The 16167-nt window shown below is 51.5% G+C and overlaps 2 protein-coding genes across 10 annotated transcripts in view; both read left to right on the top strand.

Annotated features, from left to right (window-relative positions):
• Hoxd3 (homeobox D3) overlaps positions 1-16167 on the top strand; it is a 36226-nt gene that overhangs the window by 12748 nt on the left and 7311 nt on the right. Inside the window, exons 1-4 of one of the 9 annotated variants that reach the window (XM_045146760.1) lie at positions 11980-12213; positions 12339-12435; positions 13605-13716; positions 15128-15217. The gene's annotated coding sequence lies outside the window, so the exon portion shown is untranslated. Of the gene's footprint in view, positions 1-3989; positions 4082-8654; positions 8674-11979; positions 12214-12338; positions 12436-13286; positions 13717-14217; positions 14302-15127; positions 15218-16167 lie in introns of those variants that run through there. The other 8 variants (XM_045146762.1, XM_045146763.1, XM_045146759.1 and 5 more) reach the window with 8 other exon arrangements.
• On the top strand, positions 828-3987 carry Hoxd4 (homeobox D4). Its single transcript, XM_004660311.3, has 3 exons — positions 828-956; positions 1176-3036; positions 3653-3987. Exons 2-3 carry the CDS (start codon positions 2610-2612, stop codon positions 3985-3987), a joined length of 762 nt encoding a protein of 253 aa, XP_004660368.1. The 5' UTR covers positions 828-956; positions 1176-2609.

Below are 16167 nucleotides of genomic sequence, written 5' to 3'. Positions count from 1 at the left end.
ATCAAAAGCCTTCGTATGGGCAGTTGAGCAGGAGGTGAATATTTAACGCTTTTGTTCATCAATAACTCGTTGGCTTTGACCTGTCTGAACAAGTCGAGCAATAAGGTGAAATGCAGGTCACAACGTCTAACAAATATGAAAATGTGTATGCTCTTCCTGGTCCCTCCTCAGCCCATCAGGCGTTCCCAATCGGTGTGGATAAATCTTAGGTAGGCCACTGTCCCCAGGAAGATGGGTAGGTGAAGCTTGACATTAGGGAATATTGGGGAGACTCCTTTGACAGATTCAGCAGCCTTAGAGACCTTGTTAGAATTGTCACCTGAGGAAATCCCTGTGAACCAGCTAGAACAGTAGGACTGAAGAACTGGGGAGGGAGGGTATAAGAGCACAGAGCAGAGCAAAGCTAGCAGTCCATTTTTGCCAGGTTCAGGGTGTATGTTTGGAGGGGGAGTCACCCTCCCCTGCAGGCACCAGACCCAGGCCAAAGCTTGAAAGTTATTTGTAAATGATGGGAGGACCAAAACAACATAAAGTGTGGACATCTTCAGCGGGTTATCAAGTACCCCAAAGCCCCACTCAAGCCAGGGCATCCCTCTGCCCCTGAAATCAGTCCAATCCCAGAGTGCGGCTGCACTCTTGATACCCTGCATTGAGGGGCAGCCCCGGGACAACACGGAGGCACTGGGGCGGGCGAAATTCGTGAACTTTTGTACTCTTGTGTGCTGCTGTCGGCAAAGTAAAAATAATGAAACTTTGTGATATGTTTGTAAATGATTTCGAATGACCCCTCGCCCTGCCCTTCACCATTAGTGCGCCAGTCTCAGCCTAGGGCGGCTGGGTGCCTGCCTCCGGGTTTGCAGCAGTAGCGGCTGCCGCAGCCGCAGCAGTAGCAGCAGCAGCAGCAGGAGGAGGAGGAAGAGAATTCAAGAGGCCAGCAGGGCTGAGGGCCCAGGAAGGTAAAAATGCTCTAATTGATACAGCTTGCAGTGACCACTACTCTGACTCTGGAATAGGCAAAGGATGTTCCCTTTTGACTTTTTCTTTAGCTGCTGCTGAGGGGTTTTTGGAAAATACCACTTGATTGGGGGGGTGGAATTTGGGCTCTGAAAGGGGGTAGTAATAAAGCTGCCATCCATGCGATGGATTATTATTTTCCCCTTCTCTTCTTTCTGAAGGAGGTCCTGGTTGCTCAGCTGCTCGATAACCCTGCCCTGGCAAAAGAAGGAGGGAATTCATTGCTGCGAATTGTCACCAAGCCTATCGGGGCTACCTGACCTGTCTCAGAAATCTGCCTTTCCTGGAGTTCTTGGTGGCCCGGATGAAGAGACCAAGGCTGGCAGCAGTCTGGGTATCTGCCCTGGGTAGGAGCTAAAGGTTGTAACGTTGTCTATATATACCCTGTAGAACCGAATTTGTGTGGTATCCACATAGTCACAGATTCGATTCTAGGGGAATATATGGTCGATGCAAAAACTTCACATTTCCCCCGACATAGCCAGAGACAGAGGCGGAGACTAGTGGCGGCTGGAGGCGGCCAGCCACCTCTGTTTCATTACCTTGGACTCCAGGACGATCAACTTTGTCTGGTGACGTTGTGCAGTCCTTTCCTGGAGAAACTCCTTACCTTTATTTAAATAGAGGCTCCAGCGGGTGCTGTTGCAAAAAGAAATCTTAACTGGTTGCATGGCTGCAGGGCCAAAAGGGGCCAAAAGGTTTTATGGGGTTGGGGAGCAAGGTGAAAGGCCAGTTAGTTTCAACTGCAGCTCCACCATGCAGAAACGTGAAGGCAAGGGTTCACAAATGAAGGGCTCACCTGGTGCTGAAGGCCCTGATGTAGGAAGAAAGCAAGCTGAGTACTTGGGGACCTCTGGGCTACATTTGGGCAAGTTGAAGGTCCTGTCACCCCTTTCCCGGTCCAACCCTCAGCTGAAATCGCCTGGACAGTGAGGGCCTCCTGACATATCAGCAAGACCCAGCTTCAGCTAGGAACAACAGACTGGGCACTGGCAGAAAAGCCTGGCGGTTATTCATTGCCTAACTTAATTCTGGCCCACCAGATTCTGGTAACTTTTGGGTGACCCTGATGAAGACAATGCGGCCGACAGGGTCTTTGTATAAGAGTCTTGGCTCCCGCCAGGAGCAAGGTGCCAGCCCAGGACCCTCCCCGAGTCAGAAGCTACCTTGCCCACCAACCCTTCCTGACTTTGCACTCCGATAGGAAGATTCATTCTCCCTTTTAACTGTGCCCACTTTGGGGCTGCTCCCGCGATGGTGAGGAGGGCATGGAGGGTTAACAAAGTCAGTGGCAGACAAAAGCTGAGATTGTCTGGTGGGAACAGGGGTGCGGGGGTTTGGAACTGCATTAACATCTGGCAGGGACCCTCAAATGTGGCATGGCAAGTCACTTGATTACACGTATATTATTTAGTTAAATTTGTGAAAATTATGAGATGCTCACCAACCCGGTGATAAACTTCCTCCCTCCCCATTGGCTGGCCTGGTCACATGGCCGCCCAACTTTATTCAGTTGACAGCAAGTAGGAGGGCCCTATGGAAGGAGAAAAAAAGACAACACGAGAAAAATTAGTATTTTCTACCTTCTGAAATTAATGGCCATGAGTTCGTATATGGTGAACTCCAAGTATGTGGACCCCAAGTTTCCTCCGTGCGAGGAATATTTGCAGGGTGGCTACCTAGGCGACCAGGGCGCCGACTACTACGGTGGCGGGGCACAAGGCGCCGACTTCCAGCCCCCAGGGCTCTACTCACGGCCCGACTTCGGTGAGCAACCCTTCGGAGGCGGCGGCCCTGGACCCGGCACGGCGCTGCCGGCTCGGGGTCACGGACAAGAACCCAGCGGCCCCGGCGGTCACTACGGTGCCCCGGGAGAGCCGTGCCCAGCGCCCCCGTCTGCGCCCCTGCCGGGCGCCCGGGCCTGCAGCCAGCCCAGCGGCCCCAAGCAGCCGCCCCCCGGGACGGCACTCAAGCAGCCCGCGGTGGTGTACCCCTGGATGAAGAAGGTGCACGTGAATTCGGGTAAGGCGCGGGCTCCGCGACCTCGCGGCCCTCTCCCACCCTCCATCCTTTGGCCTGGGCCCCAAGGGGGCGCGAGTGGGTGGGGGCTAGTGAAGCTTCCTTGGGCGCTGCAATTACTCTCTCCATAAATTTTTATAGCCTAGGGAGCAGGCCGGGACCATGTGGCTGCTGCTTGGCTGTGGGCGCAAAAAAAAAAAAAAAAAAGAAAGAAAAAGAAAAAAGAAAAAGAAAAGAAAGAAAGAAAAGAAAAGAAAAAAAAGGGGGTGGGTGGATGGGGGTGGGGATGAGGTTGGGGGTATGACTCCATTTTCGCAGCGGAGAAGGGCATTTCCAAAGTGCTTAAGGATCCGTTGGTCTGGGTGGGCCAGGAAGAAGGGAGCGCATTTGGGGATGGGAGGCTGTGTGCTTGGGGGCGTGGGTGCGTGGAGGGGTGGCTGGGAGTGAGTGAGTGTGTGAGCAGCCCGGGAGAGGGCGGGAGGGAGGAAACGGGGAGCTTGGGCGCGCGGGGAGGGCCGCCGGCTGCGGGGCGCGTCAGGAAGTGAGCCGCAGAGGCCAGCGAAGGGCCTAACTGGTGGCAGTGCGCTGACCCGGCTGCCCTGCCTATTTTGTCTCCTAGTGAACCCCAACTACACCGGTGGGGAGCCCAAGCGTTCCCGGACGGCCTACACCCGACAGCAAGTGCTAGAACTGGAAAAGGAATTCCATTTTAACAGGTATTTGACTAGGCGCCGTCGGATTGAAATCGCTCACACGCTGTGTCTGTCCGAGCGCCAGATCAAGATCTGGTTCCAGAATCGGAGGATGAAGTGGAAAAAAGACCACAAGCTGCCCAACACCAAGGGCAGGTCATCATCTTCCTCTTCCTCATCTTCCTGCTCTTCTTCAACTGCCCCAGGCCAGCATTTGCAGCCAATGGCCAAGGACCACCACACGGATCTGACGACGTTATAGAAGGGGGACCCTGGGCCCATCCCTCCCAGCACTCCAGGCTGAGCTGAAGCTGCGGGGGCAGGCCGGGCCTGCTACCACCTCACTGGGCTCTAAGGTACTGTGGGGGTGGACCTGGGACTGGCAGACCGTCCTCGGACTAGGTTAGCTTCCTGCCCGAGGTTAGCCCCCTCCCTTGAGTGAGGATGGGGGTGGGAGGGTGGGCGGGATTCTCTAAGTATATTATCATATGGCAGGAGCTACTGAGAACATAAAACCTTGGTGAGTCATTAAACTCATGAAAATCTCTACTGTTGGATTTTGAATTTGCAAATGAAGGTTGAATGCTTTACCCCAGGGTACATTTAAACACTCTCCCCCACGCCACTCCTCCAGGGAACTTTGTGGTTTCGTGAAGTGGGGGAGTTGAGGCAGAATGTTGGCCACCTGGTGCTAGGTACTTTGTGAGGGAGCAAGAGATCTGGGACAGAAATTTTTAACTTTCTGGGTTGTCTATAGTATTTCTAGTGTGATAAAGAAATATTTTGCTCCCAATGTCCCCATGCCCAAAGAAATGAATCTAAGAAGGAAATGAAAACGGGTTATTTTATGTTTAGATTATATTTGCTTAAATATTTATTTGTTGGGGGAGGGAGTACAGAAAATAGCTGACACCTGCGTGCCAAAAATCTTAAGCTGGTGAAAGGGGCTGAGCTTCAAGGGAGCTGAGTCAGAGATGTGTGGATTCACTTCTGACTCGGTATCCCAGAATTTTGAACTCCACCCCCTCACTCCCTGAAAATATGTATAGAAGGCCTTTGACCCCTCCAGAAGGAGACGAAGGATCCACTGAAAGTTGAATTCTTGAAAATGGATTTCCACATGTGCTTTTCCCCCCTAGCACTGTGCTTACAAACAGTTCTGGGTGGTTGAAGGAAAGAGGAAAAAAGAAACAAATGGTCCAACATTTTTCCTCTGGGGAAAGAAAACAAAACCTGTATGTTCTTGGTCTTTAGATAATGACTGAATTTTCTGTTCCAACTGGATTCCAAATGTCCCAAGTACTCCATAGAGCAGTGTTTTATAGGAAACAGCATATGGCCCATCTAGGGGAGGGGCTGCGCAGTACAGAGAAACTGGGCATGTGAGGAAGTCTCATTTTAAAAGAAGAAACTAGTAGCATCTAGAAGTCTACAAAAGTTTGTCTTAAGGAGTTTTCCCCCTGAAGTTTTGATTAAAAAAAAAAAAAAGGAAGGTTTTCTCAAGCCATTCATTAGAAGCAGAAGTCTAAAGGTTTTCACCAACCCCCCTCCTTATTTGCCTTGAAAATAGTGGTTTAACAACAGTCATTTTCAAACAACAGGAGAGATGTTCCCTTTGTAGGCGTGGCAAGAGTTCAAAGCTCATTTTTCTAAAATGCTGACCCTTAAGGATAAGGGAGGCGGGGGGGGGGGGGGGAGTCAAAGGTAGTGACAAGACTTCATGTACTGAAATGAAACAAGTCTTTGAAAGTTTGAACCCCAAAGCTTTGTGCTTCCAAAAAGAAACCCCTGATTTCAGCTACCAAGAAAGTGAGAGGCAGTGGCGGGGGGTGGGGGGGGGAAGAAGTAAGCTTAAAACTTAACTCTAAGATCCATAATGAGGTTATTTTTCAGTGCTTTGGAATACTTGACAAAGTTTAAGTGGTCATCTTTAAAACAGACCTAAGTGGAAGAGGGAGAAGGTTTTCTGTAGGCCTGTCCTCTGCTCTGTGTCTCCTGAGAGCCTGGGGCAGGTATTCATTCCCTGGTTGTCCCTAAGCTGAAACTCCACTTCTCTGAAGTGTCTTCCATGCCTTGTCTTTTGTATTGGACCCTGGGGACAGCTCTTTGTTCCTCCTTGGGGTGAGCCTGGCTCTCAGACTTGCACATGGCAATACTTGAATATCACCACGTCGGGATATTAAAGATGGATATTCCTGCATTATTCGCATCATTGTTTCTATGACAAAAAGCACAGAGTTCATACATAGTCAAGATGTCTTTTTTCTGACGCCCTCACGTTGAGAAGCTGAAAAGGTATTTTACTGAAGTTCGGCTAAATTACAGAACCAGGTTCATCCAGAGGACAAATTTTCTATTCGATTAGCTGTATTTCAGCAGGGAGGACTGACCTCTAAACCCTTAACCTTTTGGACTCTAACTACCCTTCACTTTTTTTTTCCCCTTCCTCTGACAAGGAGAGCAGTCTTTGGATATGGCATTTGAAAAGAGCCACTATCCTTAGGCAAACTGGAAAGTTGCTAAGATTTTTTGTTTGTTTGTTTTGGTTTTTTTGAGGTAGGGTCTTGCTCTAGCCCAGGCTGACCTGGAAATCATTATGTGGTCTCAGGCTGGCCTCGAACTCATGTTGATGGTGATCCTTCTACCTCTGCCTTCCAAGTGCTGGTAATAAAGGCATGTATCACCCCTGGCTAAAATTGTTTCTTAAACCCCAAATCTGCACAAATGTTAAGCCTTCTTCTTGGGACAGGAAAAGTAGATATTTTCTGAACCTATGATCATTTTTGAAACTATGATATAGATGGTCCCTCTCCCTAGAAATTCTGATTACTCACCCATCTTCAGGCCAAATGCCACCCTGCCCTTATCCCTACCCCAAAGGAAAGCCAGCAGGCACCTTCTCAAACACAGCCCACTACTTTGGAAAGTGATTTAATCATAGAAACAACTTCTTTGTTTATAAGTCTCAGCTCAGCTTCTGAGCTTTGAGGGATTGTCTTTTGAAATGTTAATGGAGACTTCGTGGCCCACAGGGCAGCTCCCAGTTCCGAAGTCCTGTTCGGACCTCAGTCTCCATTTGGGCCCCATAGGAGTGGACAAGGAAAGAGGCAGACTTCCCCCACCCCACCCCCATCTCCAGCCCAGCCACCTAGGGCAGGGAAGGAAATGAGCCTCCATCTGGGAAACGTGCTCTACTGAAAGCTAGGCGTGGAAAGGCCCTAGTGCCCATTTGTTATTATTTATTTCCAGTTTGTTCATCCAAATATGAGCCAGAAGTGTTTGTTTTGATGTTTTGTGTTTTTTTTTAAACCTGTGCTAGGGTGGTGACTGGGAGCACAGAGTGGAGTGTTTGCTGGGGCACCACATTGCTCTCTGAATCCAGTCTCACTTTGTCCACTGCAAGCCTTTTGTTGTGAGATGATATTGTCAGTCAGCCCCATGGAATCTGTTCACATGAGATGCTTTTGAAACAGAATTGACCATGTTTTGCTGCCACTGATTAAAGTATTATTTATACTGATTGTTGCCTGTAGTTTTGATGTAATTCGTTGATCTATATTTGAAATAATAAAATCTGTAGTAAAATCTCCCTCCTGTTTGGTGCCTTGACAGAGCATTCTTTGTTAAGTTTTCTGAGAGCTAACATCCAATATAGACATTTTATCTTGTTTTCTTCTGCAATAAATTAGACACCAATTACTTGATGTCTATGGTGTGAAGGTTAAACAATACAAGGCTTAACAATTTACCCCACCTCACCCCCCTTACCCACACATTCCCAAGTTAGCTAATAGATTTCATGAGCACTGGGAAACTTGAAGTTGGATTCAGGTTGCAAGGTGTTGGGAATTATATGTTGAAAGAAACAGAAGTTACCGCCTGGGTAACAGCGGGGTTTCACATTGGTTTTCTGCCATGGTTAGTTCTAGATTCCCATCAGTCTTGGAGCTCTCAGAGCAGGTCTTTCTGATTTGTTGTACGAGAAACTTGGTGCTGAGCTGAGCTGGGGCTGCCTGGTGGCTGCTCTGGTCTGACCTGGGCCTGGCTGGCCTGTAATCTTGGGCAGCTACTTTTGCAGTGCAGCTCAGTTCCACTGAGGCCTCCAGCACCTGCCCTTCCTCCCTGCAACCCCTCCCACCCTTCAGACAACAATAAACACTCCTCACTATAAAAAGTATCGTGCACATTTTTATTGAGAGGGTTTTTCCACATCTTGGCCTCTTTCTTTAAGAGGGGGCCAAGACAGGAGTCCTAAAATAGATGGGGTGGGGAGGGTGGGGACGCTTACTTGAGACAGGAAATGAGCAGTATGCATAAAATCAGACATGTGTCCTTAATATATGGAAGGGCTCGCCCCAGACGCGTGGACATGTGTATGTATTAAGTGCGCAGAAAGAAGTTTAAATATTCCGACACATTTTATGATTGTCCTCTGCCCGTCTTCTGGCTAATGGTTCCTTCTGTGCCCACCAATACATCAATACGGTGTGTATTGAAGTCACCACCGGCAGGGATGAGGAGGAAGCGAGTCCTTAGCTGAGCTGGCTGAGCCCAGTCCATCATCATCATCATCATCATCGGACTCTGGGCGCACGGCGCTTCCCGCCGGCCATGTTGGGGAGCCCTCCCTGCCCCCCGCGCCGGGCTGGGCGGCCAGGGCTCACCCGCAGCCAGCCGGGGGAGGGCCTTTCATAACCCGCAGAATTTTCAAAGTGCGAGGAAGATGATAAGAATAGATTTCTACAAGTCCCGACCACGTGATTGGCGAAATAATTAATTCAGCACGTCCCTTAAGAAACACGGAGTCGTCATTAATCTGCCACGCAAAGGGCTCTCTCCGACTCGGAAAGTGCAGGATCCCACGAACATCGCCCGCCCAGGGGGGCCGCGGCGGCGGGCGCCCCGGGCCTGCACCCCGGCCCCGGCCCCGGCGCGGCCCGCCCCGCAGGTAAATATTTTTGGCGACTTTTATTTCATCAGATTTAAATCCTTAATGAACTTAGCTGTCAGAAGCGTTGACAAATAGCTGCCTTTGCTTCCTGATTTGGAACCGCGCGCCGGCGAGAAGTTGTTAGTGGCTTGGATGGTGACCTTTGGTTCAGCGAAGCTGTGCACTTATGAAAAATTACCGAGAGCGGCCGAGTGTGTGTGAGATGGAAAGAGAGAGAGGGAGAGAGAGAGACAGAGAGAGAGAGAGAGGCTGGGGTGCGGGGGGTGAGGGGCTCGGGTGCTCCGAGACAACAGGACTGGTATAAAAAAAAAAAAAAAAAAAGCCCGCCCGGTTGGGGACACGCCTGGCGCACGCGGGCCGAGGTTGCCCGGTCGCCTGTGTCTACCGGGAACAATGGTCGCTGTCATGGCATCTGCCGCCTATTCTTAAAACCGGTGAGAAAAGGCCCCGGCTCTCTTTTCAAGCGAGGGTCGTAAATTTTTCTTTGCGTCATAATAGAAGGCTATAAAATCGAGTTGAAATTTTACCCCAGGCAGGTTTTAACCAACAGATAATGATTTCCGAGTTGCTTCTCCCGCGGTCCTCCCTCCCCACCCCAAGGTCTGTTCATCACCCCAGCGAGGAGTTTCTCCTTCTTTCCTCCTTTAGTTGAGCGTTTGTATTTTTTTTTTTTTTTTGAAGATCTAAAACAAAAGGAAAAGAAGTTCTTGCGGCTGGCGTCAGAGTCCCAGGCGAAGGGAGGCCTCCGGGGGCAAGGAGTGTTTGGGGAGGTCTGGGCGAGCTGCAAAAGGCCGTTTCTTTGGCTCGGTCCCGTTTCATCCTCTTTCACCCGGCGCGCCTAGAAGATGTGACGACCTCAAAATTCACGCTGCCACTCCACCCTTACCCCAAGCTTGCTTGCGACCTAGGTTGTGGCAGTAGCAAGCATTCTCTTCAACTAGCTCCAAGCCCAGACTGTGTGTCAGGGAGTACAGTCTTTCCATTCCTCTCTTTACCCCCGGTGTCTGCGTGAAGCCTCCATTGACTTTGAGGATGATTTCGGCGAGCTGGGACTGGCGATGTGTGGTGATTGTTTGGGGGTTGTGTGTATGTTTTCATTTCATTTCTTTTTTGGGGGTATGTGTGTGTGTGTATTTCCCCGTCAGGACAGAAACAAAGTCCCCCCGTTATGAATTATACATTCAAACAATAACACATTAATTCAATTATTCAAAGATGACAAATGTTTATGTGCTTTGCAAGTGACTCCAGTGCGCAGATTCCAGGCGCTTTCACTGAGCTGCTAGCATTTTTCTCAATGAGAATTGTGTCCTCTCCCACCCCACCCACTGCAACCCACCCAGACATCCCCCTAGTAGGCCCAGAAAGGAACCCACAAAAAGCCTCCCCAACCAGGCTGGCGGCCAGGCAACCAACAGCCTGCTAAGGCCTGGGCTCGGCGGGCACCGGCCCGGCTATTTTATCAGTGTGACAATTGCCCTGGTTGGTGTGATAAATCATCGTAAGTAATTCCTGAAAGGGTGTGAGGCTGTTGGGGGCCGGGCGAGGACTGTAAATCTTTCCGGTTTATTGCTCTATGAACATATGCTCCGATTGAAGAAGGCTTAGATCCTTTCCTGAAGACAAATTCCCGCAAAGCAGCCCCCCTCTTTGGCTAGGGATTAGCACTGCTTCGGGGGCCGGGTCCGCAGGCTCAGCCCCTGGCGGGAGGTTTGGGGGCGGGATCCTCTGGGTGGAGGTGGAGTGGGGGCAACGCAGTCGGGCTACAAGAGGCATCCCGAGTGGGCCTGCCTCTAACTGGGACAGGTGAACAAAAGGAGGGGCTCCCCACGAGGACTGGGCTCTCATTTCGGCCGGCACTACGCCTGGGACGTGCTCATAACTCTGGGTTCTCTCCTCCCCCCCGTCGGTGCTCATTTATGGCTTTGGGGTACTTTCGCTGGTTCAAGCCCTTTCCAACCACGAAAGGCATCATTTTCTTGGAGGGTGCCGCTAAGAAGCAGAGAAAGACGAATTCAGAATCATCCATAGCGTGGGGTTTTGGGGGCGCAGCTGGCCTGAGGGAGGCTGATGGGAGCTTGCCATAACTCAGGCCCAGGGGTGCTTAACTTTTCTTCCAACATCCAGAATCAAAGCCGCAACCCTCCACCCAACCACTTGGAGAGTGGCAGGGTTCTGTTCTGCTATAATATTTCTAAAATAGAGATTTCCTTATCCCCCAGGTAAGGCCGGCCGCGACAGATTTCGCAGGCCTGCTCGCCTTCTTGAAGGCGCCGCAGGAAGCGGGAAGTAGCGCTTGGCTGTGGCTGGGTCTGAGGGCTCCATTGGCCCAACGCAGATCTGGAGAAGCGCTGGTCACGGTGGGCAGTGGTTAGGCACCTAGGCGGTTCCAGACCTCGAAGAAATTGGGTGTCATGCTCAGGGCGCAGAGAGGTCACGTTGGGTCCCTGGCAGGCTGGCTTGCGGGGGTGGGGGGCCCATCCCTCAGAAGTGGCAGCTTGCCTGCTGAGTCTGCGGATCCCCCAGCCAGGGCTGTAAGGACTGCCTATGGTGGCACGGTGGCAGCCAGGGTCGCGAGCCAGCGCGTCCTACTTTAAGGCAGGAGCCTGTACTGTGGCACAAATTAGGTGCTTGGTGAGAACAAGGGTAGCGGCCTAGGCTCCGGGGAGGGCACCTTGCCTGGATGCGGGCAGATGTCAAGTAGCGAGAGGCTAGGGGAGCCCTGGACGCAGGTCTCCGTGCCCTCTCCAAAGGATTCCTTAAGAGAGGTAACGTCTACAAGTTCCAGCCCACTGGCAGGGCTGGCAGAAGGCCTAGCCAGGGTCAGAGGTCGTTGCGGGTAGACACTCTCATCCCACCGAGTGCTAGCTGAGTGGTTCCCAAGCTGCGAGGGATGGGAGCTTTCCCTCGGTCACCCACCGGTTTTTCCTGCCCTTGGGAAGCCGCCGGGGTCCCACGCCTCCCGCGCCCCTCCTCCCAGCCCCCAGGCCTGGCTGCACTCCTGGGCTGGCTGGCGTGAAAGTTTCAGCCTCAATCAGTGCAATCTTCCCTCGGGGTCACGTGAACAAATATGCTCGCATTTGAAGGCAGCGTCTGTATTTCCCGACTATGAGGGGGTTTCCGGGGCTCTCTCCAAATCCAGAAAGGACTACGTTCCGAAAGCAAAACAAACCCGGAGCTTTGGGGGGGCCTAGGAGGGCTGGGCAGGAACCCAGGAGTGGGTGGGGGAGCGAGTGGCCGCCGCTCGGGGCCCGGGAGCCGACCGGCGGGCGGGTGGACCGACCTGCGCTCAGCGCAGGCGAAGCCAGCTTGGGGACTACGGACTTGTTCCTCCTGCGTTTATTGGTAGTTGAACCTCAGCCTGGTTCCGTTCTACCGGGAATTCCGTGTGCTTGGGTATATGGCGGAGTCTGCGAGCGCGCAAGACCAGGGTTGGGACAGTGTTGTCTGCAGACAAAGGGGGAAGGCTAGCTCTGCCCCCCACTGGCGCCCACTCTACGACTGAGGACACCAGGTTGATGATAAATTGGGACCCAGGTAAGCAATTGCATGACAAAATGGAAATCTTTGGGCACGGGGCTGCTTGCTGCCCTGAGCGGGATACTAAATATGATTTATTTTGTGTAATCTGTGATCTTGATTATTGCCAATTGGTGAGGCAGCCCGCGTAGAACTAGATACACTTCCACATATACATCGAGGACGGTGATTAATCGTAAGGAGATTCGCTTTGTGGGGACATCCCCCGCCTACCAAAAGGTTAGGAGGACACTACCTTGCCAGGCTTGGAGGGTGGCTGGCAGCATGGAGGGTGGTGGTTTGAGGAAGGGGTATGGTGAGTGGGTCTGGGGGCTGGAGTTAGTATTTTGAACGTAAAGTGTTCAGTTATGAGAATGGGCTGAAAATGAAATGAATAAAAAGAAACTTTTTTTTTTTACACTGTCATTGCCAAAGTAAGATGGAGCATCATATTAACCCCCGTGTCCCAGGCTGCTGGACTAGGTGCAGGCGGGCTGATTTATATGTATTTAAAATAAACTCAGTGGTCAGCCAGCTCCTTGCATTGTTCTGGGAGCCAGCTCCACACACTCAGCCTTTACCTCTTGCTGTTGTATTTTTTGTTGTTGTTGTTATTGATAGTTAAAATGGCCCCAAATTCAAAAGAACCCCCAAACTACCTTGAAGAGTTTGAGAGACTTCTCTATGAGACTGCTCTCTCACCAGTGTAGAACCCTACATTACTATGATGACAGAGAACTGGCTTAGTGTTTCTGGGTCCTTCTCCCCCAAAGAATCCAGAGTAAAAGCTAAAATCATCTTGATTGCCACATCCCACCTATTCTTTTGTTTACTCATCCTCATGGCTCCAGGCTGGGAGTGGAAAGGGAAAACCATCCTAGGTCTTTCTCCACCAAGGCCAGAGTCAGTGACTTTGAGCCTGAAGTGAGGGGGGAAAGCTACTGAACCTGACTGGACCGGACTGGTACCTGAGGAAGGGACTCAGAAATCAAGACACACTCTCTGTATTTATGTTGGGACCGGCCCCAGTGGGAGGACTGGTTTCCCAGGGTCCTCTTCATCAAAGGACAGCAAGAAAGTTGTTTTGTCAATCAGCTGTACTTGGCTCCATCAGAATTTGAAGTCGGTGGACATTTTTCTTTGCTGGCTGCCTTGGAGCTGCAAGCCTGGCAGCTTAGTCAGCTGAATCCAATTACTGCAAGCAGCATTTCATTTGGCCCCATGGAGCACTCACTTATAACTTCCCCGAAAATTTCAATAATCCTTACCAAGGCCCTATCCTAAAGAGTTTTCCTGGGGTGCTGCTGGGAACTGGGGTATGGTGCCCAGAGTGCCCAGAGCCACCTCGTCCTGACAGCTTACCCACAGAACTCTCTTCCTTCTGCTCCCCTACTCTCTGGCTGTGAAAGCTTATTAGAACTGATGGGGAAGAGCCTCGATTTGGAGGATCCGGAAAGCCAAAGTTGGGCCAATGATACATAGCGGATGGGCAGGGGATGGAGCCCAGGAGAAGGCACTGAGGTTTGTGTGTGTGTGTGTGTGGGGGGTTCTTATGGCCCAACTTTAGCTAACTTGGGGTCCTCAGCTCTTTCTACTTCCCAAGACCCCTAAGCCTAGAACTCAAAGCACACCACACACAGCAGAAAGCTCAGGCACAAACTTACCCTGTTCCTTCCTCCGCGCCTGGAAAACAAAATCTAGTTAGATGTGTTGTTGGGGTGGCGGGGGGGGGGGGGGGGAGGATCCACAGCTCTAAGTGGCTTCTCAACTGTTCCTCTGAGGGTATGCTCTTACTTCTAGAGGAGCCTTTTCCAAAAATATTTTGTTTTTAAAAATAAGCCGCTGAAGTTGATGTCCGCCCATGCAAATGTAGTATATAAAGTTGCCTTGGGATTGGGGCCATGGGTTTGAGCATCTAGCTTGCCTCTCCCTTGCTCCACCCTCAGGGCCAGGCCCAGCCAAGCTGGGTGGAGGGTGGGAGGTTGGCAAATGGTATGCCTCCCCCAGACCTGGGTCATCTGGGAAGCTGAAACCCAGGCGGCAAAGTTAGGAGCCCTACCAGGCTGGGATCTCTCTGAGGCGCTTCCGTTGGGTGTTCATTAAGGGGTGAGTTATTGCATCTCAAGCCAAAGGTCACTTCAAAGGCTTATGGCTGTGCTCTCTAGTCTTTAGAAGCGCCCCCAACGCTTTGTGTGGGGCTTTCCCTGGTGCAGTTTAGTGTTTGCAAACTACTGAGTCGACAAATTGCACAGGGCAGATGCAAGAGAAAGATTGTGTCTCTTTCCTTTCACCTGACCAGGGGCCAGCACCCGCTGAGCAGCCATGGTGGGGAGCTGCTGGTTAGGCTTTGTTTTGGGGTGGAGGTGGGTAAGGCTGTCAGGTTCCTCAGACGGTTTATAGCCTAATCCAAAGTGGGTATACCTGACCCAGAATGCAGTGGGCACTCACTGGAATAAATCTGGGAAACTTCCTGATATAGAGAGGTAATGTACAAACCAAGAAACAGCTCCCTTTTCACTCAGGCCCATTCCACAGCCCAAGTAGAATCCATCCAGGTGTCCCTATATATTCACCCTCCTTTCCAGATGCCTTAAATTGTAGCTTTCCTCTCAGCTCCATCCAGCGCTTACCTTGCCCTGCTAACCCATTTGGCTCACCTCCTGACCAGAGGATCAGGCCTTTTCTTCCAGTCCAGGATCTCCCCTTCCCTACCCCAACAAGGATTTTGTCCTCCAGCTCCCCAGGAGCCAACTGCATTCTGCCGGGAAGAAGACGTCTGGAATGTTTGCAGGCACCACATACAATAGCCACATTGATTATTACACCCTTAAAGGGGATAAAGTCTTTCCTCTGAGTCTTCAGTCATATGTTGGTTTAAAAGAAAGAAAGAAAGAAAGAACCGGCTGCTATAGAGTTTTCCATTTTGTTCCAGATCCTCCTCCTCCACAGAATATCAAAAGAAACCGAAGAGCCTACGAAAAGAAAGACACAATTCAAGAACACACACACATACAAAATTGTGGTGAGTGGGGTGATTTAAATTAGTAATTTCCAGGACCTTTCCATTTCCCCTGCAACTCAAGGTGGCCATCTCAGGACGCATACATCAAGACATAAAACAAAGGGCGGCTTTGAAGTGAATCACCTCGGTGTGAACGGCCGCCTGTTCCATGATGACCGATCAGCGGCCTTCAAATTTATGGCGCTTTAATAGGGCGATCCCAGTAACTTAAATGCAGGGTGCGTTACAGTACTGTGTTATCCGGGCCTACACAAGAGTGATTTAGAAAGGACAGCTAGGACAGAAGAGGCTCAGGTTCGGAAACCAGTAGAATGTGGGCAAATGGCAAATACATTCTCTTCCCAGCAACCCCGCAATAGAAGGCTTTTCAAAACCATCAGGGAGAGGAGTAGAGTTGGTCGGTTCCAGTGACTTAACCGAAATGTTCTGGCTTTCGTCCTGGAAGGGAGAATAGCTGGGCTGGGGGATAGCCGCTTGAACCTCAGAATTTTGAGAGTAACGGGTGCCAGCAGCGCTCCATCGCCCCCCACTTGAGCAGGGTTTCCCACCGCCATTTACTACCGTTGCCATGCCGAACACAGCCCGGTGCGGTCGCCCCCTTCCAGCCCAAGCCTCCCTGCGACCACCGCGGACGAGCGGGCGAGCGCCGGGCCGGTCTCTGCGCGTCCGTGGAGCCGCCCCGCGCCGGAGGCCTGGGCGGGCGGCAGGTCTTCGGGCCTGGGCGAGGCCGGCGCGTCTCCTCCGCCTCGGGCCCCAGCAGCGCGGCGGCCACTTTATATACGATCCCGCTGCTGCGGCGCGCGGAAAAGCGCGCGAGCGGGAAAAGTGCGGAGTAGGGAATTCTTTTGCTGCGCTGCCTCCTACGCGGAGCCTGCTTTCCACTTCTGAAAAGTGCCGGGTCTTGGGAAGTGTTTTTCTTTTCATTCCTTACTGAAGCGTTTACTGCAGCT

Source organism: Jaculus jaculus, chromosome 4 (assembly GCF_020740685.1).
Source record: "Jaculus jaculus isolate mJacJac1 chromosome 4, mJacJac1.mat.Y.cur, whole genome shotgun sequence".
NCBI lineage: Eukaryota > Metazoa > Chordata > Mammalia > Rodentia > Dipodidae > Jaculus > Jaculus jaculus.
The sequence above is the reverse complement of the archived record's forward strand: the minus strand, read 5'-3'. Positions and strand labels throughout refer to the sequence as shown.